The 25735-nt window shown below is 42.6% G+C and overlaps 1 protein-coding gene across 3 annotated transcripts in view; it reads left to right on the top strand.

Moving 5' to 3' along the window:
- CENPJ (centromere protein J) overlaps positions 1–25735 on the top strand; it is a 62671-nt gene that overhangs the window by 22635 nt on the left and 14301 nt on the right. For all 3 annotated transcript variants that reach the window (XM_059903454.1, XM_059903452.1, XM_059903453.1), the window contains exons 5-9: positions 3228–3339; positions 4124–4226; positions 4357–5986; positions 7742–7874; positions 11013–11178. In XM_059903454.1, coding sequence (XP_059759437.1) covers positions 3228–3339; positions 4124–4226; positions 4357–5986; positions 7742–7874; positions 11013–11178 — 2144 coding nt within the window. The remainder of the gene's footprint in view (positions 1–3227; positions 3340–4123; positions 4227–4356; positions 5987–7741; positions 7875–11012; positions 11179–25735) is intronic.

Below are 25735 nucleotides of genomic sequence, written 5' to 3'. Positions count from 1 at the left end.
GAGCCTGTCCTCAATTCTTTTCATTCTTTTTTCTTTGTTCTGCTCTGTGGTAGTTATTTCCACTGTTTTATCTTCCCGGTCACTTATCTGTTCTTCTGCCTCAGTTATTCTGCTATTGATCCTTTCTAGAGAATTTTTCATTTCATTCATTGTATTGTTTATCTTTTGTTTGCTCTTTAGTTCTTCTAGGTCCTTGTTAAATGTTTCTTGTATTTTCTCCATTCTAGTTCCAAGATTTTGAATCATCTTTACTATCGTTACTGTGAATTCTTTTTCAGGTAGGCTGCCTATTTCCTCTTCATTTTTTTGGTCTGGTGGGTTTTTACTTTGTTTTTTCATCTGCTGTGTATGTCTCTGTCTTCTCATTTTGCTTAACTTACTGTGTTTGGCGTCTCCTCTTTGCAGGCTGCAGGTTTGTAGTTCCCGTTATTTTTGGTGTCTACACCCAGTGGGTAAGGTTGGTTCAGTGAGTTGTGTAGGCTTCCTGGTGGAGGGGACTGGTGCCTGTGTTCTGGTGGATGAGGCTGTACCTTGTCTTTCTGGTGGGCAGGACCGCATCTGGTGGTGTGTTTTGGGGTGCCTGTGAACTTATTATGATTTTAGGCAGCCTCTCTGCTAACAGGTGGGGTTGTGTTCCTGTCTTGCTAGTTGTTTGGCATAGGGTGTCCAGCACTGTAGATTGCTGGTTGTTGAGTGGAGCTGGGTCTTAGCATTGAGATGGAGATCTCTGGGAGAGCTTTTGCTCTTTGATATTATGTGGAGCCAGGAGGTCTCTGGTGGATCAATGTCCTGAACTCGTCTCTCCCACCTCAGAGGCTCAGGCCTGACACCCGGCCAGAGCACCAAAACCTGGTCAGCCACTCGGCTCAGAAGAAAAGGGAGGAAAAAAAAAAGAAAGAAAGGAAAAAAATAAAGTTATTAAAATAAAAAATATTGTTAAAAATTTTTTTAAAAAGTAATAGAAAGAAAAAGAAAGAAAGACGAGAGCAACCAAACCAAAAAGCAAATCCACCAATGATAATGAGCGCTAAGAACTATACTACAAAAAAACCAACAAAAAACAGACAGAACCCTAGGACAAATGGTAAAAGCAAAGCTATACAGACAAAATCACACAAAGAAGCATACACATATGCACTCACAAAAAGAGAAAAAGGAAAAAAAAAATGGAAGAGAGCAACCAAATCAATAAACAAATCTACCAATGATAATAAGCTCTAAATACTAAACTAAAATAAGCATAAAACTAGAAACAAATTAGATGCAGAAAGCAAATCCCAAGTTGCTCCCAAAGTCCACTGCGTCAATTTGGGATGATTCATTGTCTATTCAGGTGTTCCACAGATGCAGGTACATCAAGTTGACTGTGGAGATTTAATCCGCTGCTCCTGAGGCTGCTGGGAGAGATTTCCCTTTCTCTTTGTTCGCACAGCTCCCGGGGTTCAGCTTTGGATTTGGCCCCGCCTCTGCGTGTAGGTCGCCTGAGGGCATCTGTTCTTCACTCAGACAAGACGGGGTTAAAGGAGCAGCTGATTCGGGGGCTCTGGCTCCCTCAGGCCGGGGGAGGGCGGGGTATGGAATGCAGGGTGAGCCTGCGGCGGCAGAGGCCTGCGTGACATTGCACCAGCCTAAGGCGTGCTGTGTGTTCTCCCAGGGAAGTTGTCCCTGGATCACAGGACCTGGCTTGGCGGGCTGCACAGGTCCCCGGTGTGTGTGTGTGTGTGTGTGTGTGTGTGTGTGTGTGTGTGTGGATAGTGACCTGTGCTTGCACACAGGCTTCTTGGTGGCTGCAGTAGCAGCCTTAGCGTCTCATGCCCGTCTCTGGGGTCCGCGCTGATAGCCGCGGCTTGTGCCCATCTCTGGAGCTCGTTTAGGTGGTGGTCTGAACCCCCCCTCCTCGTACACCCTGAAACAGTGGTTTCTTGCCTCTTAGGCAGTTCCAGGCTTTTTCCTGGACTCCCTCCCTGCTAGCTGTGGCGCACTAGCCCCCTTCAGGCTCTGTTCACGCAGCCAACCCCTGTCCTCTCCCTGCGATCCGACCGAAGCCCGAGCCTCAGCTCCCAGTCCCCGCCCGCCCCTGCGGGGGAGCCGACAAGCCTCTCAGGCTGCTGAGTGCTGCTCGGCGCCGAGCCTCTGTGCGGGAATCTCTCCGCTTTGCCCTCCGCACCCCTGTGGCTGCGCTCTCCTCCGTGGCTCCGAAGCTTCCCCCCTCTGCCACCTGCAGTCTCCGCCCGCGAAGGGGCTTCCTAGTGTGTGGAAACTTTTCCTCCTTCACAGCTCCCTCCCAGAGGTGCAGGTCCCGTCCCTATTCTTTTGTCTCTGTTTTTTCTTTTTTCTTTTGCCCTACCTAGGTACGTGGGGAGTTTCTTGCCTTTTGGGAAGTCTGAGGTCTTCTGCCAGATTTCAGTAAGTGTTCTGTAGGAGCTGTTCGACATGTAGATGTATTTCTGATGGATTTGTGGGGAGGAAGGTGATCTCCACGTCTTCTCTGCCATCTTGAAGGTCCCCAAGTAAAGTTTTATTTTGTAGAATTACCTCTAAAACAGTGCCCTATGCTTCAAAGTACTTCGTCATTACAGCTCTGTTAGTTTCCTGTTGCTGCCCTGTTAAGAAGCTGTGACCACGTGGTGTATAAATTCTTTACCAAGGCAACTCGACACCTTCTTTCTCTGGGGCTGAACCCCCTCTGCTCACGTGCTCTTTACACACACAGATCTTCCATTCACTGCAGTGGGAATTCTCAGTGTGTAAAGGGAGAGGTTTTCCTGTCTGCAGACTTTCACTTGTCAACTTCACAGAATGGCTTCTGGATTATTTTGGGGGTCTCAGTCCTCAGTAGCTCGCCAGCGAAGTTCATCTGAATTGAGAACTCAACACCAGATACTTTGAATAAAGTCCAGTCCTAGCAAAGGACTTGCTTCCACATTTAATCAGTCAGGTAACAGTGTGGCCGAACAAAGGGCTCCCTGTCAGAAGGTCACAGAAGCCAGTACTATGGCACGGGTTTTTGAGAGGTCGACTGGAAAGGAGAGCAGCATGTTGTGTTTTCATGAGCATTTTGTAGTTTTTCTTTATCATATTAAAGAAATCCTTGAGAGTTCTAAAATCTTTGGTATACATTAAGTTTAACTAAATATTTTTTTAATACAGTAACTTGTAAAATTCTCAAGTTTTAAGACTTTAATCTGCTTTTTTTTGAACTAAATTGTTCCTAATTTTTATCCTAGGAGAAGGTATTTTACCATGTTCGGAGAAAATGACGGAAGAGATTCAGGAAGGGAACGATACGAACTTAAAAAAAATTGGTGATTCCTCAGAAGTGGTTAATATTGAAGAAAGGTATCATCCATGTTGGAAGGAATTTAATATAATAGTCATTATTATTGGTGCTTTCTTTGTTTGAAAAATCCATAGTTTTCTTGTTTTTGCCTGGGTATGCTCTTAAGTAAAGGGTTGAAGGTCCAACTTATTCCATGTTGTCAGCAACAGAAGCAGGTTGGGGAGATACATCAGTTTGACATTGTACTGGAAAAATTGAGCAAAGTTTTTTCACCTAAGGGAAATATCTGGATAAAACTAATCTTCTCTCAGATAGGTAAATCCTGTTTTGGAGAAGAGAAAAAATCATATATTGGAGTCTCACACATGGTATCACTTATAAATAATAATTGAGTGGGTGTGGTTACAGAATTCAAAAATTTTATGTCAGAGATAAAATATCAACTGTGAGGTTGTTTATTATTTTCTTAAGTATTTTAATATACATTATGGAATGGCAAATGACTTTTGATTGTTTTGTTTATATTATTAAGGATCTTAAAGAATGTATTTAATGAACTATTTTTGAAATATATTTTATTTATGTAATGAATATGTTACTTCAAAAGTTAATCTAAGGTCAGTAGGTGGACTTCAGAGGGGTTTTTCAAATCACGTGTAGAGTGATGTGTATTTCTATATTTTGGGAGATGGAGTGGGATTGTAGCTTTTAATAGATTCTCAAAGGGGATCTGTGACTTTGAAAAAGGTTAGTTCTCAGTCAGAGGTGTCTGTATCAGGCACACTAAGTGTAAAGTATTCACCACATGATTTGAATGTTAAATAACTTTACTTTTATGATTAGGCCTATTAAAGCTGCTATTAGAGAAAGGAAACAAACCTTTGAAGACTACTTAGAAGAACAAATTCGGTTGGAAGAACAAGAACTGAAACAAAAACAGCTAAGGGTTAGCATTTCTACTATTTTGATTAAATTATTTTAAGGCTTTAGAGATTTGTTTATAATTTGCTTTAAAAATAACTTTGGGATTACTTGGATATACCAGAATTAATTCAAATATTGTTCTTTTATTTTAGGAAGCAGAAGGATCCTTGCTAATCAAAGCAAAACCAAAACAACCATTCTTAAAACGAGGAGAAGGTTTAGCTAGATTTACTAATGCTAAATCTAAGTTTCAGAAGGGGAGAGAAAGTAAACTAGTCACTACTCAGAGCATTTCAGAGGACAAACCTGTGTTTAAATTAGATAAACAACAATTCCAGCGGAAAACTGCTCTCATAAGTAAAGAACTGTGTACAGAGAACCTTTCTGTCAAAAAGAACAGTAAAACCAGAACAAAGAGTGGTTGTGTCACACTCAGTCAGAAGCCGAAAGTGCTTAAGGGTAACAATAGGAAAAGTCTCTCTCCAGCAGGATTGAAGATACTGGCAGGGAAGAAATGTGACGGGCAATTTAGAGGTCAGATCAATTTAGAAAAAAAGGTAGAATCTAATAATAAAGAAAATGTACCCGAGTGTACAAAACCTTGTGACGTTGGTTGCAAAATCTGGAATAAGACACAAGGTAAAGACAGACTTCCCCTTTCGACAGGGCTGGCCAGCTGCATGGCTTCTAAGAGCCCAGTAAGTGAGACTTTGAAAGAGTCAGAATCTTCTCTTGACATTTCTCTTCAGAAAAAGTTAGAGAATTGGGAACGAGAAAAGGAAAAGGAAAATTTGGAATTAGATGAATTTTTGTTTTTAGAACAAGCTGCTGATGAAATATCATTTTCTAGTAATTCCTCATTTGTACTGAAGATCTTAGAGAGGGACCAACAGATCTGCAGAGGTCACCGGCTGTCTTCTACTCCAGTCAAAGCTGTGCAGCAAGAGAAGACAACACCACCAGGTCCCATTAGTGAGTGCAAGCAAAATGAGGGTCCAGACCGTACCAAGTGTGAAAGTCAGGCTGAGTGTGAGCTTGCACCCCAGCGGCCTGATTCAGTGTCCTCACCTGACGGACCGCAGGAGCAGTCCTGTAAGGTCAGTAGGAAAGTGTTCCAAATGAGCACTTGTGAAAGTCCAACTAGGTGGAACGCAAGCGACGACGGAGGTGGTACAGACAGTGATGATAGCACTGATTCTGAGGAACAGCTTGATGTCACCATAAAACCATCAACTGAGGATAAAGAGAGGGGTTTCAGCAGCAGAGAAGATAGTCCACAAGTCTGTGATGGGAGGGGACCTTTAAGGGACACCAGGACTCAAGAAGAAGATAAGAGGAGAGATGTTGATTTAGATTTGTCTGATAAAGATTACAGTAGTGACGAGTCTATCCTAATAACAAGCTTGAAAAATAAAGCTTCTGATTCCTCAAGAGGACACCCATCTATGAGTAAAATTGACTTTGATGATGAAAGAACTTGGACTGACCTTGAAGATGATTCATTTAAACATGATGTTATTCTTGGGAATGAAGCCATTTATGGGACTCCCCAGACAACCTACCCTAATAAGAGTGAAATATGTGTACTGGACAAAACAATAAAAAGGAAGGTTGCACCGGTCAAGAAGGGAGAAGGCTTGAATAAATCCAGTAGGAGCATAAGTCCTCCTCCTACCTCGGATCTGATGATGAAATTCTTCCCTTCTTTGAAACCAAAATCTAAATCAGACTCACGCTTGGGAAATGAACCCAAGTTAAACATAAATCAGGACCAACCACCTGGTAAGTCAGAGCATTGTAAAATATGTAATGGAATGTTACAGGTTTAATATTTTATCAGTATGTTGTCAGAATGCTTATTAAAATCCCAACCTTTCTAGTTGCTCAGTGGAAATCTAGTAGGTGATTTATTAAAGTTTAGTAGGTAATTTGTTAAAATTTGATTTGTTTTGTGAGTCTAAATAATGTAATAGTCACTAGTATAAGAGATTTGGAAGAATTGTGATTTCAGATTTTTCAAATTTTAGCCTGTGTCTTATTGCCAAGGCTTTAAAATTAATTATTATAAAGTGAGATAACATTTAAGTTTCTTTTATAACTGGGGAATACCCAATTTGTGGTTTGTGCTACTGTGCTACCTCTGTGTGTGTGTATTTTTTTTAATTAGTTTTTTTTTTTTTTTTTTGCTACCTCATGCATTCACTTGCCAAATATAATGAGGAAGAAATACAGTAAAATTCAAGTTTCTTTTCTTCCCCAGATCTGGGCTCTTAGAGACATCAACTTTCCCATTTCATTTGTGTATTCTACAAAGATTCCATGCATATGAAAGCACATGTGTGAATGTGTATATAATCCTCTTTTCTGCACAAATGAAAACATGTTTTTTATATACTGTTCTGCACCTTGCTTATAATAAATTTTGAAGATTGTTCTAATACACACACATCTGTCTCATTCCATTTAGTGGCTATATAGTATTTAGTTTATGTGATGGATTTTTTTAACTTATATTGAAAACAGTTTTCTATTATGTCATGTTATATTCTGAGTGTCTAGCAAAGCATAGGTGCTTTAAAATAGAAATTATAACTTAAGGTAATTTTTAAAAATACTCTGATTTTAAAAATAGTAATTTTTGCAGGAAGTTTGGAAGTTAGAAAGTGTAGAAGCAAAAATGTTTATAACCTATCCTAAGGTAACTGTGATATCATTTTGGGATATTTCTTTCCATTCATTTTTCCTGTGTATTTTTCATATGGTAGAGACATATAACTCGCCTCATCCTTTTTGACCAGGTGTATAATATGCTTTGGCCATATCATTAAAACTCTTTGTATACTTTAAAAATGGTTGCAGAGCATTATATGAATGTAGCATAATTTTATTTAGTAATTTCTTTAATGTTGGATACAAATTATTTTTCACTATTAGAAATAACACTTCAACGCATATTTTTGTGCAAAATGATTTGTATGATTTTATAAGTTCGTTCTTTAACTAGATTTTTAGAAGTGGGTCTAAGGGTAGATAATGTGTATTTTAGCCTTGTGTTACAAATCAGGGTTATTTTCCAGAAGGGTAGTTGAAAGACAAAAGCATTGGCTATTTTCTTAAGTAGCAAATTTGATACAGAAAAAGATCTTAATTTGTATTTCTTTGATTAGTGGGGGGTAAACATTGATTTTGGTGTTGATTAGAGCTTTAAGTCTCTTGCAAATACTTATTCATGTTCTTAAGCTATTTATGTATATTGGTTTAAAAATTTATTTGATTTTTTTTAATATATAATGTTCGTTTGTCATCAGATTGATACTCTTGAGGTAGAATGGTTTGATTCTTTCTTAAATTTAGGCTGTTCTATCTGGAAAGTTAGACTATAATAATTTTTTTTTCTTTGTTTTTAGAAGCATCGTTTCTAATGCATTTTAATAGTACAGGTGTTTACCATATTTTTGGCTCCTAGTGTAATAGCTAGCTAGTGTTTTGCTGTTGAAAGCTTTTTGTGAAGTTCAGTATTTGTGGCTTACCTTATAGGTGACAACGCTCGATCTCAAGTTTTGAGAGAGAAAGTTACTGAATTGGAGACAGAAATAGAAAAATTTAAAGCTGAGAACACATCTTTAGCTAAACTTCGCATTGAACGAGAAAGTGCCTTGGAAAAACTCAGGTCAGTTTGCATCTGTAAGTGGGGGAAAATGTATGGTGATTCAGCTTTATTTTTAAGATTATATCTGAACTATTTGAAACGTTTCTTATTAATCCAACAATGTAAGTGAGAGAAGGAAGTGAAATACATACCACATAAGAATTTTTAAATAAAATGACCCACTGTGGTCAAAGATGTCTTAAAAGGAGAATTGTTGTGATGAGGTCATAAATTGAAATTTGAAAATCAGTGTGGAGCTCTGAATTCAAGGGCCATCTTGGCCAGTGTATTAGTTTCCTAGGGCTGCTGTAACAAAATATACACAAACTGGATGGCTTGAAACAACAGAAATTTATTTTCTCATGGTTCTGGAGTCCAGAAGCCTGAAGTCAAGGTGTCAGCAGAGCCATGCTTTCTCTTGTATCTTCTATTGGTTTCTGGCGATCCTTAGCCTTCCTTGGCTCACAGCTGGACAAGTGGGTTGTTTCTATGTTTGGGTTATTGTGAATGATGCTGAGGAACCACCATACTGTTTCGCACAGTGGCTGCACCAGTTTACATCATGTTAATTGCTTTGTGTGTGTTGAACCAACTTTGCATCCTGGGGGTGAATCCCACTTGGTCATGGTATTTAACGCTTTTACTGTGCTGTTGAATTTGGTGTGCTAGTATTTTTTTGAGGATTTATACACTGTATTCATCAGGGACATTAGCCTATAGTTTTCCTTTCTTGTATCTTTGTCTGCCTTTGGTATCAGAGTGATAGCTAGCCTCACAGAATGAGTTTGGAAGTATTCCTTCTTTTCTTGGAAGAGTTTAAAAAAGAATGGTATTAATTTTTTCTTTGACTATTTGGTGGAATTTACCTGTGAAGCCATCTGGTCCTGGACTTTTCTTTTTTGGGAGGTTTTTGATTACTGATTCAGTCTCCTTATTTGTTATTGGTCAGTTCAGGCTTTCTGTTTCTTCTGGATTCAATTTTGGTAGGTTGTATGTTCCTAGGAATTTAACCATTCTAAGTTATCCAGTGGTTTCGAATATAATTATTTGTATATGGTCCTTTTTATCTCTGAGGCATCTGTTATAATGCCTTGCCTTTCATTTATGACTTTATTTATTTGAGTCTTCTCTCTTTTTTTCTTAGTCTAGCTAAAGGTTTGTTGATTTTTTTCCTCCTGAGACCCCCATAATGCGTATATGGTTCATACAATAGTGTCCCATAAATCCTGCAGGCTTTCTTCACTCCTTTTCATTCTTTTCCCTTTTTTCCCCCTCTGACTGAATAACTTTGAATCACCAGTCTTCGAAGTCACAGATTCTCTCTTCTGCTTGAGTCTGCTGTTGAAGTTCTCTGTTGCATTTATCACTTCATTCCTTGTATTCTTCAGCTCTAGAATTTCTTTTTGGTTCTTTTTTTATGATCTCTAGCTCTTTGTTGAACTTCTTGTCTTGTTTCTCATATTGTTTCCCTGGTTTCGTTGAGTTGTTTATCTGTGTTTTCTTGTAGCTTGCTGAGCTTCCTTAAAACAATTAGTTTGTATTCTTTGTCAGGTAATTTTTAGATCTCGATTTCTTTGGGATTGGTTACTGGAGCTTTATTAGTTTCCTTTGGTGGTGTCACGTTTGCCTGATTCTTGGTGATCTATGTGGACTTGTGTTGATGTCTTTGCATTTGAAAGAACAAACACCTGTTCCTGTCTTTACAGACTGTTTTTGGCAGGTAAAGACCTTCATCTGCTGGATCCCTGGACGGGTGGGTCTACTTCCAGGATCACAATCAAGTGGGTTTGTAGCTGGGTCCACAGTTGGTAGGCCTGTTATCAGGGTTGCAGTCAGCTGTGGTTCCTGCTGGATCCCCAGTAGGACAGGACTACCTTTTGGGCCACAGTCAGGCAGGGCTGGAGCTAGGTCATGGGGCTGCCTCCTGGTCCACTGTTGAGTCTGTAGACAGGAGGTGTGTTTCCAGGCGTGAGGATGGGTGGGGCTCCTGCCAGGTTTCTGAGCAGCTTCCTACCAGGCCCCTGGGTGGGCAGGACTGACTCCGTACCACATAGAGCAGGGCTGGAGCTAGGTCACAGGGCTGTATCAGGATCTATAGGCAGGACCAAGGTCCGTGGGTCTCTTTCCAGGGGCATGAATGGGCATGGCTCCTCCTGGGTCCTTTGGCAGTGGGGCTGTTTTCAGTGCATCAAGACCACATTTGGTAAGCCTGGCACTGGGGCATGGGCCTGCCTTCTCTGAGTGGCTGTCCTTGATCTTAGGCTTCACCAGCGTTTCTCCTCTCCTGCCTGGATCCTGGAGCTCCCACGAAGGCACTTTTGTCTGTGGATGGCACTTGTGTGGAAGGATGTGAGCCAGGGACCTCTCGTTCCACAGTCTTGCTGTCGTTGCTCTCCCCGTGCTCTTGACACAGCATCCAGAAGGAGCCCGGGTCCTGGCAGTTCCTCCGACCCGCGTGCTCCTAAGCTAAATACCAGGGTCTTCACAGTGGTCCACAGACCCTAATTTATCACCCCGCCTCCCGCCCCACCCCCCCTTTTTTTCTGACGTTTTCTCCTACTGTTCTGTCTCTTTAGCCACACTGGCCTCCTGCCTGTTCTTTGAACACATCAGGCATGTCCCAATCTCAGGGCTTTTGCATGTGGTGTTCCCTGTGCCTGAACTGTTTTGTCCAGATACCTCCATGGCTGTTCTCTCATGTCCCTCAGGTTTTACCTCAAATACTGCCTCAGCAAGATGACTCCGTTCATAATTTCAGGCTCCTAACCTCCATATTTCCTAACCACGTTCCTTGGTTTATTCTTCTTAACATTTCCAGTGTTCCATATATTTTACTTGTTAATCTTATTTATTGTCATCTGTCGCTCCCACTAGAATGTAAGAAGCTTTATAGGAGTAAGGATGTTTATATTTTTCACTGTGGTTTCTCCAGTACGTAGTGTAGTACTTGAATCATAGTAGGTATGCAGTGAATGCTTGTTGAGTAGTGCTTTACTGAGTTAATTGACTGTTATTTCACTGCTGTGGGTTGAAGATGGATTCACCAAAACTAGCAGCTCCTCAGTTCCAGGTTGTCATTGGTGTTCCATTTTGGTACCACATGTGGATTACTGTATTGAGGTGGTCTCCTTAGATTATAACGTGGTTTGGTTGTTTTAGGAAAGAAATTGCTGACTTTGAACAACAGAAAGCAAAAGAATTGGCTCGAGTAGAGGAGTTTAAAAAGGAGGAAATGAGGAAATTACAAAAGGAACGCAAAGTTTTTGAAAAGTATTCTACAGTTGCGAGAACTTTTCCGGATAAAAAAGAACGTGAAGAAATACAAGTATGTCAGTTCTTTACGTTATACTCATATAAGTTTGTAAAGGTGACAGTCTGGTAAGAATCTTAGAATTATTTGATGTGTCAAAGAGAAATTGGGTATCAGTTTATTAATCATCCATTGACTCAACAAATAATCTGAGACATCAGGAACATCTTTTGTAGTCTTGACTTTCTTTTTTTTTTTGGCTGTGCCACGTGACATGTAGGATCTTAGTTCCCCGACCAGGGATTGAACCCGTGCCCCCTGCATTGGAAGCACGGAGTCTTAACCACTGGACCGCCAGGGAAGTCTTGTCGTCTTGACTTTTAAAGAATAAAATATATCAGTTCTTTTCTTACTGAAGGCTTCCCCAGAAAATACTCCGATAATGACATGGATGTATTAACAAGCCAGGAGTTGGAGATTCACCAGTGGAATGTGTTAATTTGTTTGACCCACCACACATTGTTAGTTCTGTTCATTTGTAATAATTTAAGGCTTGTATACTAACTAGGTGTTAAAACTTGTAAACTGATAAGCCAAATCATCAGTCCTATTCATTTCAAAGTTAGAAATGGACATGATCACAGGAGTGTAGTAGTTAAAAAGAACTAATGCATTTTTAGCTAAAACTATAAACCTTCTAGGAAAAAATGTAGGTGAATATATTTGCGACAGTGGCATCTGCAGAGGTTTCCAAGAGAAGACACAAAGAACTAAGTATAAAAGAAAAAGTGGATATATTGAATTTCATCAAAAGTAAAACTTCACTTTACCAAAAGAAAAATTTTAAAAGGCTTTCTATTATTTATAGCATTAAATACAAACTCATCTTCCACTTTCATATTTTAAATACTAGTTTTTTTGAGTCCCGTCCTTTGCTTCCTTCCTTTCATATATAGTGCACCATCCTTGATTAGTCTTAGTACACACCTGTAGCTTAAGTTACCACATGCCGTGTCTATTAGGGTCTTTAATTCTATTTATTTCTGTAGGCGGAAACTTGCCATTATGTTTTGGTTCATGCTTGGTTTATTATATCTAATATGTTAGACTTTAACAATCTATTAAAGTTTTTATTTCAAAAGGTAATATATTCCTATTCACAAGGTACAAAAAGGTGTGCTGTGAAACCTCTCCCTCTCACCCTTGCCCTGGCACCTGATTTAACTCTCTTTTGAGGCATCCAGTGTTACCAATCTTTTGTATCTTTTCAGAGAAATTCGAAGCAAATACATATGTATATTCCCAATTAAAAAAAAACCAAAAACCAAATTAATGGTAGTATACTAAAATCATTTTACGTCTTAACATAAAGAGCATTCTCCTTTATTTTACCATTGAAAATAAATGCATTATAAAAGCTGCATTATATGGAAGTGCCATAATTTACCTAACCAAGCATTTATGTTATTTCTGCTCTTTTTCTGTATATAAGAAGTGCTCTCCTGAATAACCCTGTACATACATCCCCTCTCGCAATCGTCCTGCATAGTCATTTAACATGTGGTTATTGAGTACAGCCTGTAGAGCAGGCATGTACTGGGAATGAAGTAGAGAACAAAGTAAGTTCATCCTTACCTGTTTGTAGCTTATGTACGCAAGCATATCTGTGAGATAAAGTGCTGCAAATGAAATTTCTAGGTTAAAGGGTATGTACTTAGTAGATATTGCCAGATTATCCCTCCATAAATATCACGACAATTTTTTTTTTTTTTTTTTGGCTGCATTGGGTCTTCGTTGCTGTGCGTGGGCTTTCTCTAGTTGTGGCGAGTGGGGGCTACTCTTCATTGCGGTGTGCAGGCTTCTCATTGTGGTGGCTTCTCTTGCTGCAGAGCACGGGCTCTAGGTGCACGGGCTTCAGTAGTTGCAGCACGTGGGCTCACTAGTTGTGGCTCACGGGCTTAGTTGCTCTGTGGCATGTGGGATCTTCCCGGACCAGGGCTCGACCTGTGTCCCCTGCATTGGCAGACGGATTCTTAACCACTGCGCCACCAGGGAAGTCCCTGTCATGCCAATTTAAAATTCTACTAGCAATTTTAAGAGTATTTTTTGCTCTTTACCTGAAAGATAAAAGATTAAAATTCGTGTTAAATTTAATTGAATTTCTTTTCTCTTTCCCTCTCTTCCTCTCTCCCTAACCCTCTCCATTGGGTCTTAGTTGTGACATGGGGCATCGTTTGTTGCAGCTCACAGCGTCTACATTGTGGTGCGTGGGCTCTAGAGCGTGTGGTCTTAGTTGCCCCACAGCATGTGGGATCTTAGTTCCCTGACCAGGGATCAAACCCACATCCCCTGCATTGGAAGGCAGATTCTTTTTTTAATTTTAAAAATTAAAAAAAATTATTTTATTTATTTATTTTTGGCTGCATTGGGTCTTCTTTGCTGTGTGTGGGCTTTCTCTAGTTGCGGCAAGCGGGGGCTACTCTTTTTTTTTTGTTTTGTTTTTTACAGTAGCTTGGAGGGCATGAGAATTCTTTTTTTTTTTTTTAAATAGGAATTATTTATTTATTTTTGGCTGTGTTGGGTCTTCGTTTCTGTGCGAGGGCTTTCTCTAGCTGTGGCAAGCGGGGGCCACTCTTCATCGCGGTGCGCGGGCCTCTCACTATCGTGGCCTCTCTTGTTGCGGAGCACAGGCTCCAGTCGCGCAGGCTCAGTAGTTGTGGCTCACGGGCCCAGTAGCTCCACGGCATGTGGGATCTTCCCAGACCAGGGCTCGAACCCGTGTCCCCTGCATTGGCAGGCAGATTCTCAACCACTGCGCCATCAGGGAAGCCCGGGGGCTACTCTTAGTTGCAGTGTGCAGGCTTCTCATTGCGGTGGCTTCTCTTGTTGCAGAGCATGGACTCTAGGCCTGCGGGTTTCAGTAGTTGTGGCATGTGGGCTCAGTAGTTGTGGCTCACGGGCTTAGTTGCTCCGCGGCATGTGGGATCTTCCCGGACCAAGGCTTGAACCTGTGTCCCCTGCAATGGCAGGCAGATTCTTAACCACTGTGCCACCAGGGAAGCCCTGGAAGGCAGATTATTATTTTTTTATTTTAATTTTTGAATTTTATTTATTTTTTTATATAACAGGTTCTTATTACTCATCAGTTTTATACATGTCAGTGTATACATGTCAATCCCAATTGCCCAGTTCAGCACACCACCATCCCCACCCACCCCGTGGCTTTCCCCCCTTGGTGTCCATACATTTGTTCTCTACATCTGTGTCTCAACTTCTGCCCTGCAAACCGGTTGATCTGTACCATTTTTCCAGGTTCCACATACATGCATTAATATGCGATATTTGTTTTCCTCTTTCTGACTTATTTCACTCTGTATGACAGTCTCTAGATCTATCCACGTCTCAACAAATGACTCAATTTCGTTCCTTTTTATGGCTGAGTAATATTCCATTGTGTATATGTACCACAACTTCTTTATCCATTCGTCTGTTGATGGGCATTTAGGTTGCTTCCATGACCTGGCTATTGTAAATAGTGCTGCAGTGAACATTGGGGTGCATGTGTCTTTTTGAATTGTGGTTTTCTCTGGGTATATGCCCAGTAGTGGGATTGCTGGATGATATGGTAATTCTATTTTTAGTTTTTTAAGGAGCCTCCATACTGTTCTCCATAGTGGCTGTATCAATTTACATCCCACCAACAGTGCAAGAGGGTTCCCTTTTCTCCACACCCTCTCCAGCATCTGTTGTTTGTAGATTTTCTGATGATGCCCATTCTAACTGGTGTGAGGTGATACCTCATTGTAGTTTTGATTTGCATTTCTGTAATAATTAGTGATGTTGAGCATCTTTTCATGTGCTTCTTGGCCATCTGTATGTCTTATTTGGAGAAATGTCTATTTAGGTCTTCTGCCCATTTTTGGATTGGGTGGTTTGTTTCTTTAATATTGAGCTGCATGAACTGTTTATATATTTTGGAGATTAATCCTTTGTCCATTGATTCATCTGCAAATATTTTCTCCCATTCTGAGGGCTGTCTTTTCGTCTTGTCTGTGGTTTCCTTTGCTGTGCAAAAGCTTTGAAGTTTCATTAGGTCCCATTTGTTTATTTTTGTTTTTATTTCCATTACTCTAGGAGGTGTATCAAAAAAGATCTTTCTGTGATTTATGTCAAAGAGTGTTCTTCCTATGTTTTCCTCTAAGAGTTTTATAGTGTCCGGTCATACATTGAGGTCTCTAATCCATTTTGAGTTTATTTTTGTGTATTTTGTTAGGGAGTGTTCTAATTTCATTCTTTTACATGTAGCTGTCCAGGTTTCCCAGCACCACTTATTGAAGAGACTGTCTTTTCTCCATTGTATATCCTTGCCTCCTTTGTCATAGATTAGTTGACCATAGGTGCGTGGGTTTATCTCTGGGCTTTCTATCTTGTTCCATTGATCTATGTTTCTGTTTTTGTGCCAGTACCATATTGTCTTGATTACTGTAGCTTTGTAGTATAGTCAGAAGTGAGGGAGTCTGATTCCTCCAGCTCCATTTTTTTCCCTCAAGGCTGCTTTGGCTATTCGGGGTCTTTTGTGTCTCCATACAAATTTTAAGATTTTTTGTTCTAGTTCCGTAAAAAATGCCATTGGTAATTTGATAGGGATTGCGTTGAATATGTAGATTGCTTTGGGTAGTATAGTCATTTTCACAGTATTGATTCTTCTAGTCCAAGAACATGGTACATCTCTCCATCTGTTGGTATCATCTTTAATCTCTTTCATCAGTGTCTTACAGTTTTCTGCATACAGGTCTTTTGTCTCCCTGGGTAGGTTTATTCCTAGGTATTTTATTCTTTTTGTTGCAGTGGTAAATGGGAGAGTTTCCTTAATTTCTCTTTCAGATTTTTCATCATTAGTGTATAGGAATGCAAGAGATTTCTGTGCATTAATTTTGTATCCTGCAACCTTACCAAATTCATTGATTAGCTCTAGTAGTCTTCTGGTGGCATCTTCAGGATTCTCTATGTATAGTATCATGTCATCTGCAAACAGTGACAGTTTTACTTCTTCTTTTCCAATTTGTATTCCTTCTATTTCTTTTTCTTCTCTGATTGCCGAGGCTAGGACTTCCAAAACTATGTTGAATAATAGCCGTGAGAGTGGACATCCTTGTCTTGTTCCTGATCTTAGAGGAAATGCTTTCAGTTTTTCACCATTGAGAATGATGTTTGGTGTTGGTTTGTCATATGTGGCCTTTATTATGTTGTGGTAGTTTCCCTCTGTGCCAACTTTCTGGAGAGTTTTTATCATAAATGGGTGTTGAATTTTGTCAAAAGCTTTTTCTGCATCTATTGAGATGATCATATGGTTTTTATTCTTCAATTTGTTAATATGCTGTATCACATTGATTGATTTGCGTATATTGAAGAATCCTTGCATCCCTGGGATAAATCCCACTTGATCATGGTGTATGATCCTTTTAATGTGTTGTTGGATTCTGTTTGCTAGTATTTCGTTGAGGATTTTTGCATCTATATTCATCAGTGATATTGGTCTGTAATTTTCTTTTTTTGTAGTATCTTTGTCTGGTTTTGATATCAGGGTGATGGTGGCCTCATAGAATGAGTTTGGGAGTGGTCCTTCCTCTGCAACTTTTTGGAAGAGTTTGAGAAGGATGGGTGTTAGCTCGTCTCTAAACGTTTGATAGAATTCACCTGTGAAACCATCTGGTCCTGGACTTTTGTTTGTTGGAAGATTTTTAATCACAGTTTCAATTTCATTACTTGTGATTGGTCTGTTCATGTTTTCTGTTTCTTCCTGGTTCAGTCTTGGAAGGTTATACCTTTCCAAGAATTTGTCCATTTCTTCCAGGTTGTCCATTTTATTGGCATAGAGTTGCTTGTAGTAGTCTCTTAGGATGCTTTGTATTTCTGCAGTGTCTGTTGTAACTTCTCCTTTTTCATTTCTTATTTTATTGATTTGAGTCCTCTCCCTCTTTTTCTTGATGAGTCTGGCTAATGGCTTATCAATTTTGTTTATCTTCTCAAAGAACCAGCTTTTAGTTTTATTGATCTTTGCTATTGTTTTCTTTGTTTCTATTTCATTTATTTCCGCTCTGATATTTATGATTTCTTTCCTTCTGCTAACTTTGGGTTTTGTTTGTTCTTCTTTCTCTGGTTCCTTTAGGTGTAAGGTTAGATTGTTTATTTGAGATTTTTCTTGTTTCTTTAGGTAGGCTTGTATAGCTATAAACTTCCCTCTTAGAACTGCTTTTGCTGCATCCCATAGGTTTTGGATCGTCGTGTTTTCATTGTCATTTGTCTCTAGGTATTTTTTGATTTCCTCTTTGATTTCTTCAGTGATCTCTTGGTTATTTAGTAACGTATTGTTTAGCCTCCATGTGTGTGTGTTTTTTACGTTTTTTTCCCTGTAATTCATTTCTAATCTCATAGCGTTGTCAGAAAAGATGCTTGATATGATTTCAATTTTCTTAAATTTACTGAGGCTTGATTTGTGACCCAAGATGTGATCTATCCTGGAGAACGTTCCGTGCGCACTTGAGAAGAAAGTGTAATCTGCTGTTTTTGGATGGAATGTCCTATAAATGTCAATTAAATCTATCTGGTCTATTGTGTCATTTAAAGCTTCTGTTTCCTTATTTATTTTCATTTTGGATGATCTGTCCATTGGTGTAAGTGGTGTAAGTCCCCCACTATTATTGTGTTACTGTCGATTTCCTCTTTTATAGCTGTTAGCAGTTGCCTTATGTATTGAGGTGCTCCTATGTTGGGTGCATATATATTTATAATTGTTATATCTTCTTCTTGGATTGATCCCTTGATCATTATGTAGTGTCCTTACTTGTCTCTTGTAACATTCTTTATTTTAAAGTCTATTTTATCTGATATGAGTATAGCTACTCCAGCTTTCTTTTGATTTCCATTTGTATGGAATATCTTTTTCCATCCCCTCGCTTTTAGTCTGTATGTATCCCTAGGTCTGAAGTGGGTCTCTTGTAGACAGCATATATATGGGTCTTGTTTTTGTATCCATTCAGCAAGCCTGTGTATTTTGGTTGGAGCATTTAATCCATTCACGTTTAAGGTAATTATCGATATGTATGTTCCTATGACCATTTTCTTAATTGTTTTGGGTTTCTTTTTCTAGGTCCTTTTCTTCTCTTGTGTTTCCCACTTAGAGAAGTTCCTTTAGCATTTGTTGTAGAGCTGGTTTGGTGGTGCTGAATTCTCTTAGATTTTGCTTGTCTGTAAAGCTTTTGATTTCTTCATCAAATCTGAATGAGATCCTTGCCAGGTAGAGTAATCTTGGTTGTAGGTTCTTCCCTTTCATCCCTTTAAGTATATCATGCCACTCCCTTCTGGCTTGTAGAGTTTCCTCTGAGAAATCAGCTGTTAACCTTATGGGAGTTCCCTTGTATGTTATTTGTCGTTTTTCCTTTGCTGCTTTCAATAATTTTTCTTTGTCTTTAATTTTTGTCAGTTTGATTACTGTGTGTCTTGGTGTGTTTCTCCTTGGTTTATCCTGTATGGGACTCTCTGCGTTTCCTGAACTTGGGTGGCTATTTCCTTTCCCATATTAGGGAAGTTTTCGACTATAATCTCGTCAAATATTTCCTCTGGTCCTTTCTCTCTCTCTTCTCCTTCTGGGACCCGTATAATGTGAATGTTGTTGCGTTTAATGTTGTCCCAGAGGTCTCTTAGGCTGTCTTCATTTCTTTTCATTCTTTTTTCTTTATTCTGTTCTGCAGCAGTGAATTCGACCATTCTGTCTTCCAAGTCACTTATCTGTTCTTCTGCCTCAGTTATTCTGCTATTGATTCCTTCTAGTGTAGTTTTCATTTCAGTTATTGTATTGTTCATCTCTGTTTGTTTGTTCTTTAATTCTTCTAGGTCTTTGTTAAACATTTCTTGCATCTTCTCAGTCTTTGCCTCCATTCTTTTTTTTTTTTTAATTTTATAACTACTTTATTTATTTATTTATTTATTATTTTTTTTGGCTGTGTTGGGTCTTCGGTTCGTGCGAGGGCTTTCTCCAGTTGCGGCAAGCGGGGGCCACTCTTCATCGCGGTGCGGGGACCGCTCTTCATCGCGGTGCGCGGGCCTTTCACTATCGCGGCCCCTCCCGTTGCGGGGCACAGGCTCCAGACGCGCAGGCTCAGTAGTTGTGGCTCACGGGCCCAGCTACTCCGTGGCATGTGGGATCTTCCCAGACCAGGGCTCGAACCCGTGTCCCCTGCATTAGCAGGCAGATTCTCAACCACTGCGCCACCAGGGAAGCCCTTTGCCTCCATTCTTATTCCAAGGTCCTGGATCATCTTCACTGTCATTATTCTGAATTCTTTTTCTGGAAGGTTGCCTATCTCCACTTCATTTAGTTGTTTTTCTGGGGTTTTATCTTGTTCCTTCATCTGGTATATAGCCCTCTGCCTTTTCATCTTGTCTGTCTTTCTGTGAATGTGGTTTTTGTTCCACAGGCTGCAGGGTTGTAGTTCTTCTTGCTTCTGCTGTCTGCCCTCTGGTGGATGAGGCTATCTAAGAGGCTTGTGTAAGTTTCCTGATGGGAGGGACTTGTGGTGGGTAGAGCTGAATGTTGCTCTGGTGGGCAGAGTTCAGTAAAACTTTAATCTGCTTGACTGTTGATGGGTGGGGCTGGTTTCCCTCCCTGTTGGTTGTTTGATCTGAGGGAACCCAACACTGGAGGCTACCTGGGCTCTTTGGTGGGGCTAATGGCAGACTCTGGGAGGGCTCACGCCAAGGAGTACTTCCCAGAACTTCTGCTGCCCGTGTCCTTGTCCCCATGGTGAACCACAGCCTCCCCCTGCCTCTTCAGGAGACCCTCCAACACTAGCAGGTAGGTCTGGTTCAGTCTCCTATGGGGTCACTGCTCCTTCCCCGGGGTCCCGATGCGCACACTAATTTGTGTGTGCCCTCCAAGAGTGGAGTCTCTGTTTCCCACAGTCTTGTCGAAGTCCTGCAGTCAAATCCCACTAGGCTTCAAAGTCTGATTCTCTAGGAATTCCTCCTCCCGTTGCCGGACCCCCTGGTTGGGAAGCCTGACGTGGGGCTCAGAACCTTCACTCCAGTGGGTGGACTTCTGTGGTATAAGTGTTCCCAGTCTATGAGTCACCCACCCAGCAGTTATGGGATTTGATTTTAGTGTGATTGCACCCCTCCTACCATCTCATTGTGGCTTCTCCTTTGTCTTTGGATGTGGGGTATCTTTTCTGGTGAGTTCCAGTGTCTTCCTGTCGATGATTGTCCAGCAGCTAGTTATGATTCTGGTGTTCTCGCAAGAGGGAGTGAGAGCACGTCCTTCTACTCCGCCATCTTGGTCTCCAGTCTTTCAGTGGAGGTGGGCATCATCCAATTATTGAGGGCCATAATGAGCAGTAGAGCCAAAGCAGCAGTCAGAAAAGTCAGGCTCATGCAAACCTTTGGTCTTGGTGAGTTAATCACGATGCTCCCAGGGCCTTATCTCCAAGCTCCGAAACTCCACGCTCCAGAGGCCCTCCTTTGGAAGCGCTGCCTCCCCTTCTGCACCTGGAAGGCAGATTCTTAACCACTGGACCACCAAGGACGTTCCTGAATTTCTTTTAAATAGTCTATAATATAGGTTACTATTATAATCTATAATACAAATTTGGCGTGGTTTTTTTGTGTGCGTTAACACTTCACATATTTTAAGCAGTAGCCAAAACCAAATTTAGCTATCAGAAAACTTTTTTACTGAATTTAAAACCATAGCCTAAAATATCTGCACAATGAGTTTGTCATTCATTTTTCTTGTTTCTGAATCTCCTAGGAGTAAAGCAGTACTGACTTGATACATTGCGATGTTATCAAAATCTTATGAGATTAAAAAAATAACCAACCTTCTCAGACCACCCAATATGTTTGACTACCCAGTAAGATTGATTTCCTGCACCTTTTCCTCTTTCTCATAGCTCAGGACCTGATTACTTCTTCCAAAGTGATTCAAACCAGAGCAGAAAAGCTTTCTTGCTGTAGTTTGACTTTATTATATGTGAATAACTCATAAATTTTACTCTCTTGTAACCTGGTGCCTCTCCCTCAGGAAATGTATCCTCTCCTCTGTGAACCTGTTCTGTCCAGTCTGCTAGCCATTAGCCGCATGTGGCTACTTAAATTTAAGTTAGTTGAAATTAAGTAAAACTAAAAATTCAGTTTCTCAGTCACATTAGCCACATTTCAAGTGCTTGATAGTCACGGGTGGCTGGTAGCTGTCACGTTGGACAGTGCGGGTCTAGGACACACCCACCGTTGCAGAAAGCCTTGGGCAGTGTTGGTCTAGAGGCCTCACCTCCTGAAGATGGGGGTGGCAGTGGAGAATTGTCATGAGACGTTTCTGTCCTCCTGGAATTTACATTTATATCCTGCCGCAGACTCAGGTTGCTCTAACTAATTATCACAGTTCCTATTGATAATCAGTTGGTCCCAACTTGACCAGTGGGAACCCTTTAAGTACATTAGCTTCCTTGTCCTTTAGCATTGCTGTTGCTTTGAATTTTCAAAAGTTATCCCTGCTTTCTGTGATAATCAATTACTTCAGACCACCTGGTGTTTTGCGTTTCTCCCCCCTCAAACCTGCCGCAGATCTGAAATCAGCTGTCTGTGAGGAGGCCTCTTCCTTTCATCTTAGCATTTGGGTCTGCCTGAGGGTGGGCGCAGGGTCTCAGTGCCCCCCTTTCTGTTGGAGCCTGTGGTGGCGACAGGGCTGGGGGCACAGGCCTTTCTGAGGTCATGAGTTCCCACTGACTTTTGTGTCTTAGTCACGTATTATTCCGATTTTCATACCGTGAGGTTTCGTTGACCACTTGCACACTGGTGTTCAGTCAGACCTTCACTGACCACAGACCTGCGCGTCTGTTTCCTCATCCAGCAGATATTTAAGGGCCCATGACTTGCGAGGTGCTGTGGTGAGCTGGCCAGCTTGCTTTGGGTGTTTCAAACTTAACTCACCCCATCCCTACTGAATCTGCCTTTCCTTCTGACTTTTTGCACATTCACTCAGGCTGGAAATCTGGACACCTTCACTTTCAAATCCCGTCAGACAATAAGTTCCTTTGACTTTACCTCCTCTATAACTTTTTTACCCTGACCCTTTCTCTCCCTCCCGCCTCTTTTCTTGTCTGACCTGTGTTTGCCCTGATCTCTTAGCTTCAGTGTCTGTCTTGTTCCCTTCCTCCAGCACCCGCCGGCTTCCTCCTGGGGTAGAATGCAGACCCTCAGCCTGCCGTGCTGGACACTGCATAGCCTCTCTGCCAGCCCTTTTTCCGTCTCCACCTTTGTATACGTTCTCTAATAGTAACCTTTCTCTTTCTGCTTATTGGGTCTTTTAGTGAAAACGGGCTTCAGTGAGCTTATTTTGATGTTGTTTCCCACGGCCTTAAGACCGGAGAGCCTCTTTCCCCCTAGTTACTAATGCTTGCAAACTCCAGCTGTTATTTTAAACCCTATTTCCTAGCCTTTTGTGACCAAGTCCATAATATTTGTCACTCCTTTTATTACTCTGACCCCAGTAACCTTTTATTCCCATTAGGACTTTCAAACCAGCTGGTCTTACTTACCTTCTTGTGTCCTTCAACCCCAGAGTCTGTCGCTGTAATCATTACTTTAAATGGATTCTGTGCTCCCTTTTCCCCAGTGGTCATATTTTGTGTGGCAAAACTACATCCCTGGCATTTCCTGCCTACGCCACCTCTGTGCCCATAGCACTTAATTTAGCTGGAAGAGCAATGCCACGGGGAGCAGGCTCCCTTTAAGTCGTTAGCACAGCCCGAGGCGGGCCTGTCGTGCTCTGTCCCCTCCCACCCCACACCCTGGAGGACTGCGCCATAGTCCCGTACGCGGACCTCCCACGCTGTGGCCTCGCGCTCCCCCGGAGGCCCTGCTTCGGCCTGGCTGAGGACTTGCCCCTGGTCCTCCCCTCGGGGCCGCCTCGTGCACACGAGGTCCCACGCGGCGCTGCCCCCCGCCCCCGCCGTCCATCCTCACGCCGCTGGACCTTCCGCTCAGTGTACACGCTTGCTGGACCGCGACGCCACGCCCCCTGTCGGCCACACCCCTCTTCCTTTGTTCTTCGCGGCCGAGGCCTCGAAAGTGTTCTCTTTATCTCTGCCTCCAAATCTCTTGTTTTCGCTGTGCTTTCGTTGGGCTTCCGTCCACACTGCTGCTCTGAACCCGCTCCTGTGGCACTGCCAGCCCCCCTCCCAGGACAGCCCCCCTCCCGGGACAGCCCCGGCGGCAGTTTAGCAGCTCCTGGGTCCCGGGGCGCCGGATGCTCGGGTTACCGTCTTGTCTCCTCTTGCTTTTCCTCCTCTTTAACTTCATGGTGGAGTTCATCCAGCAGGGAGGCCGATCTGTCCTTCCTCGATGGTCTTGTCTGGTTTCCTGGCTTAAATAATGCTTATTAATATGCTGAAGACTCCCGGACGTCAGCCCCGGCCTGGACCGCTCTCTGCGTGGCGAATGTGTCTGACCGGCGGCTGGACGCCTCACATCCCCTGTCCCATCACCCTCCCTGGCCATCTCCAGCTCGGGCCAGAAATTAGAGTCCTTCTCTTTCCTTTCTCCTACACCCCATGCTGTTCTGTCAGAACACCTGCCCAGATCTGAGTTTCCATGTCCGAGTTACTGGACTCGCCGGCTGCCCGGCCTGTTCTTGCCCTTGTCCCCGTGGTTTCTCCCCACACAGTGGCCAGCGATCCTTCCTGAAGGCAGTCAGGCCACGTCCCCTCTGCTTGCAGCCCTTCCACGACTCCACTTTTTTCTTGTAATAAGAGCCCCAGCCCTTACGATGGCCTCGAGTTCCTATAAGAGCTGGTGTCTTTCTGCCTTTTTCACGTCATCTACAGCCCTCCCCAGCTGGCTGGCCTCTTGCTGTTGTGCGGCTGGGCTGGCGCCTTTCTTCGTGGTGTGTCCGCCGGTGCTTCTGGGAACGTGCGTCGCCGGTGCTTCTGGGAACGTGCGCCGCCGGTGCTTCTGGGAACGTGCGTCGCCGGTGCTTCTGGGAACGTGCGTCGCCGGTGCTTCTGGGAACGTGCGTCGCCGGTGCTTCCGGGAACGTGCGTGCCCGGGCAGCCAGCACGCAGCGTGTCCTCTGCCCCTCAGCACGCCGTTCGCCGAGGCTCCCGTGGTTGGGACCACGGCTGGCCTTCTGCACGCGCCTCCTGCCCAGCAGCCTTGACCCCTCCCGCCTGCTCTGCTTCTCTCCCCGGCCGCTGCCACCTCCTAACAGAAGTCCCCTGCCATCCGTGTTTCGTTCTTTGTATTCAAGGACTTTAACAGTACCTGATAGATAGTAGATACGTTATAAATATTGCTTTTGCATTTTTAACTTTATTGAGGAATAATTGAAATACGTAACTATGTATTAAAGTATGCAGTGTGATGATTTGATATACGTATGCACTGTGGAATAATGACCACAGTCAAGTTGACTCTGTGTGTGCGTGTGTGTGCGTGTGTGTGCGTGTGGTGCGAACACTTAAGAAAGATCTGCTCTCAGCGGTTTTCAGCTCTACAACACAGTGCTATTAACTAGTCACCATGCTGTACATTGGCTCCTCAGAACTTATTCTTCCTGTAACTCAGAGTTTGTATCCTTTGACCTGTATCTCCCCATTTCCCTCTCCCCCCAGCCCCTGGAAACCACCGTTCTGTTCTTTGAAGTTAGCTTTTTTCCCCCTAAGATTCTACATATAAGTGATGCCATATAGCATTTGTCTACCTCTGACTTATCTGGCTTTGAACTCTTACCTCATTTAGACTTAACGCGTTACCGTTTTAGTAGTAACGAGTTTATTTTCCTGCACGATGGCAGTGGTTGCCAGTTAGACATCGCTCGTCTCTCGGTTGCACCCACAATGTATAAATAGGAGGGCAGGCGCTCAGGAAGGTAATGACCTTGCTCCGAGCGCTTGGGGGGCACAGAGCTCAGCCGGGTGCACAGCCACCTCTGTGGTGTTACACCCTGAGCAGGAGCCCTTTGAGCCCTACTTTCTCCCTCTGCTGCCCGCGCCGCTCTGCTGACTGTCGTGAGTCTTCCGAGAGGGTGGGTGGTATCCAGGCACACGCGTGTTCGTGAGGCAGGCTCGGCCCGAGGGGGCTCCCAGCTGCTGGAGACGCTTTCTTGCTTCTGTCTAAACTTTCCTCCACTCTCAGTCACTCACCATAACTTGTACCCAGGTGGGTGCAGGTGACTGACTTCTGTTCATACAGTTGCAAATAGCTTCCAGGCGTTTCCAGGAGTTTCTGCACTTACGTCATGCGGTCCGTCTGAAACAACTCATTTTCTTAGACCCGGTTCTTCTCATGGATTCCAGAGAGACCCAGTTTCAGGGCTGGGTGTTCGGACTTGGAATCTTGTGTTCCTTTTGCTTCTGCTCTTGCTTCAGTTGGTCACGGATTCCTGTTACTGTTTTCTTCACCAGATGACCCCATTCATCTCTTTCTGTTTCACTTGCTGTCTGAGCTTAGACCTTTGTTACCTCATGGCCGTGTAATGTGCTGGCTCTTAAGTGGTGTCTGCCTCCTCTTTCTCCTGACTTCTGGATGGCATGAGGTGAGACTCTAGCCTGAACCCCATTCCTTTTCCTGAGAAACCCAG

The sequence above is a fragment of the Balaenoptera ricei genome, chromosome 18, assembly GCF_028023285.1.
Source record: "Balaenoptera ricei isolate mBalRic1 chromosome 18, mBalRic1.hap2, whole genome shotgun sequence".
NCBI classification, from domain to species: Eukaryota; Metazoa; Chordata; class Mammalia; order Artiodactyla; family Balaenopteridae; genus Balaenoptera; species Balaenoptera ricei.
The sequence above is the reverse complement of the archived record's forward strand: the minus strand, read 5'-3'. Positions and strand labels throughout refer to the sequence as shown.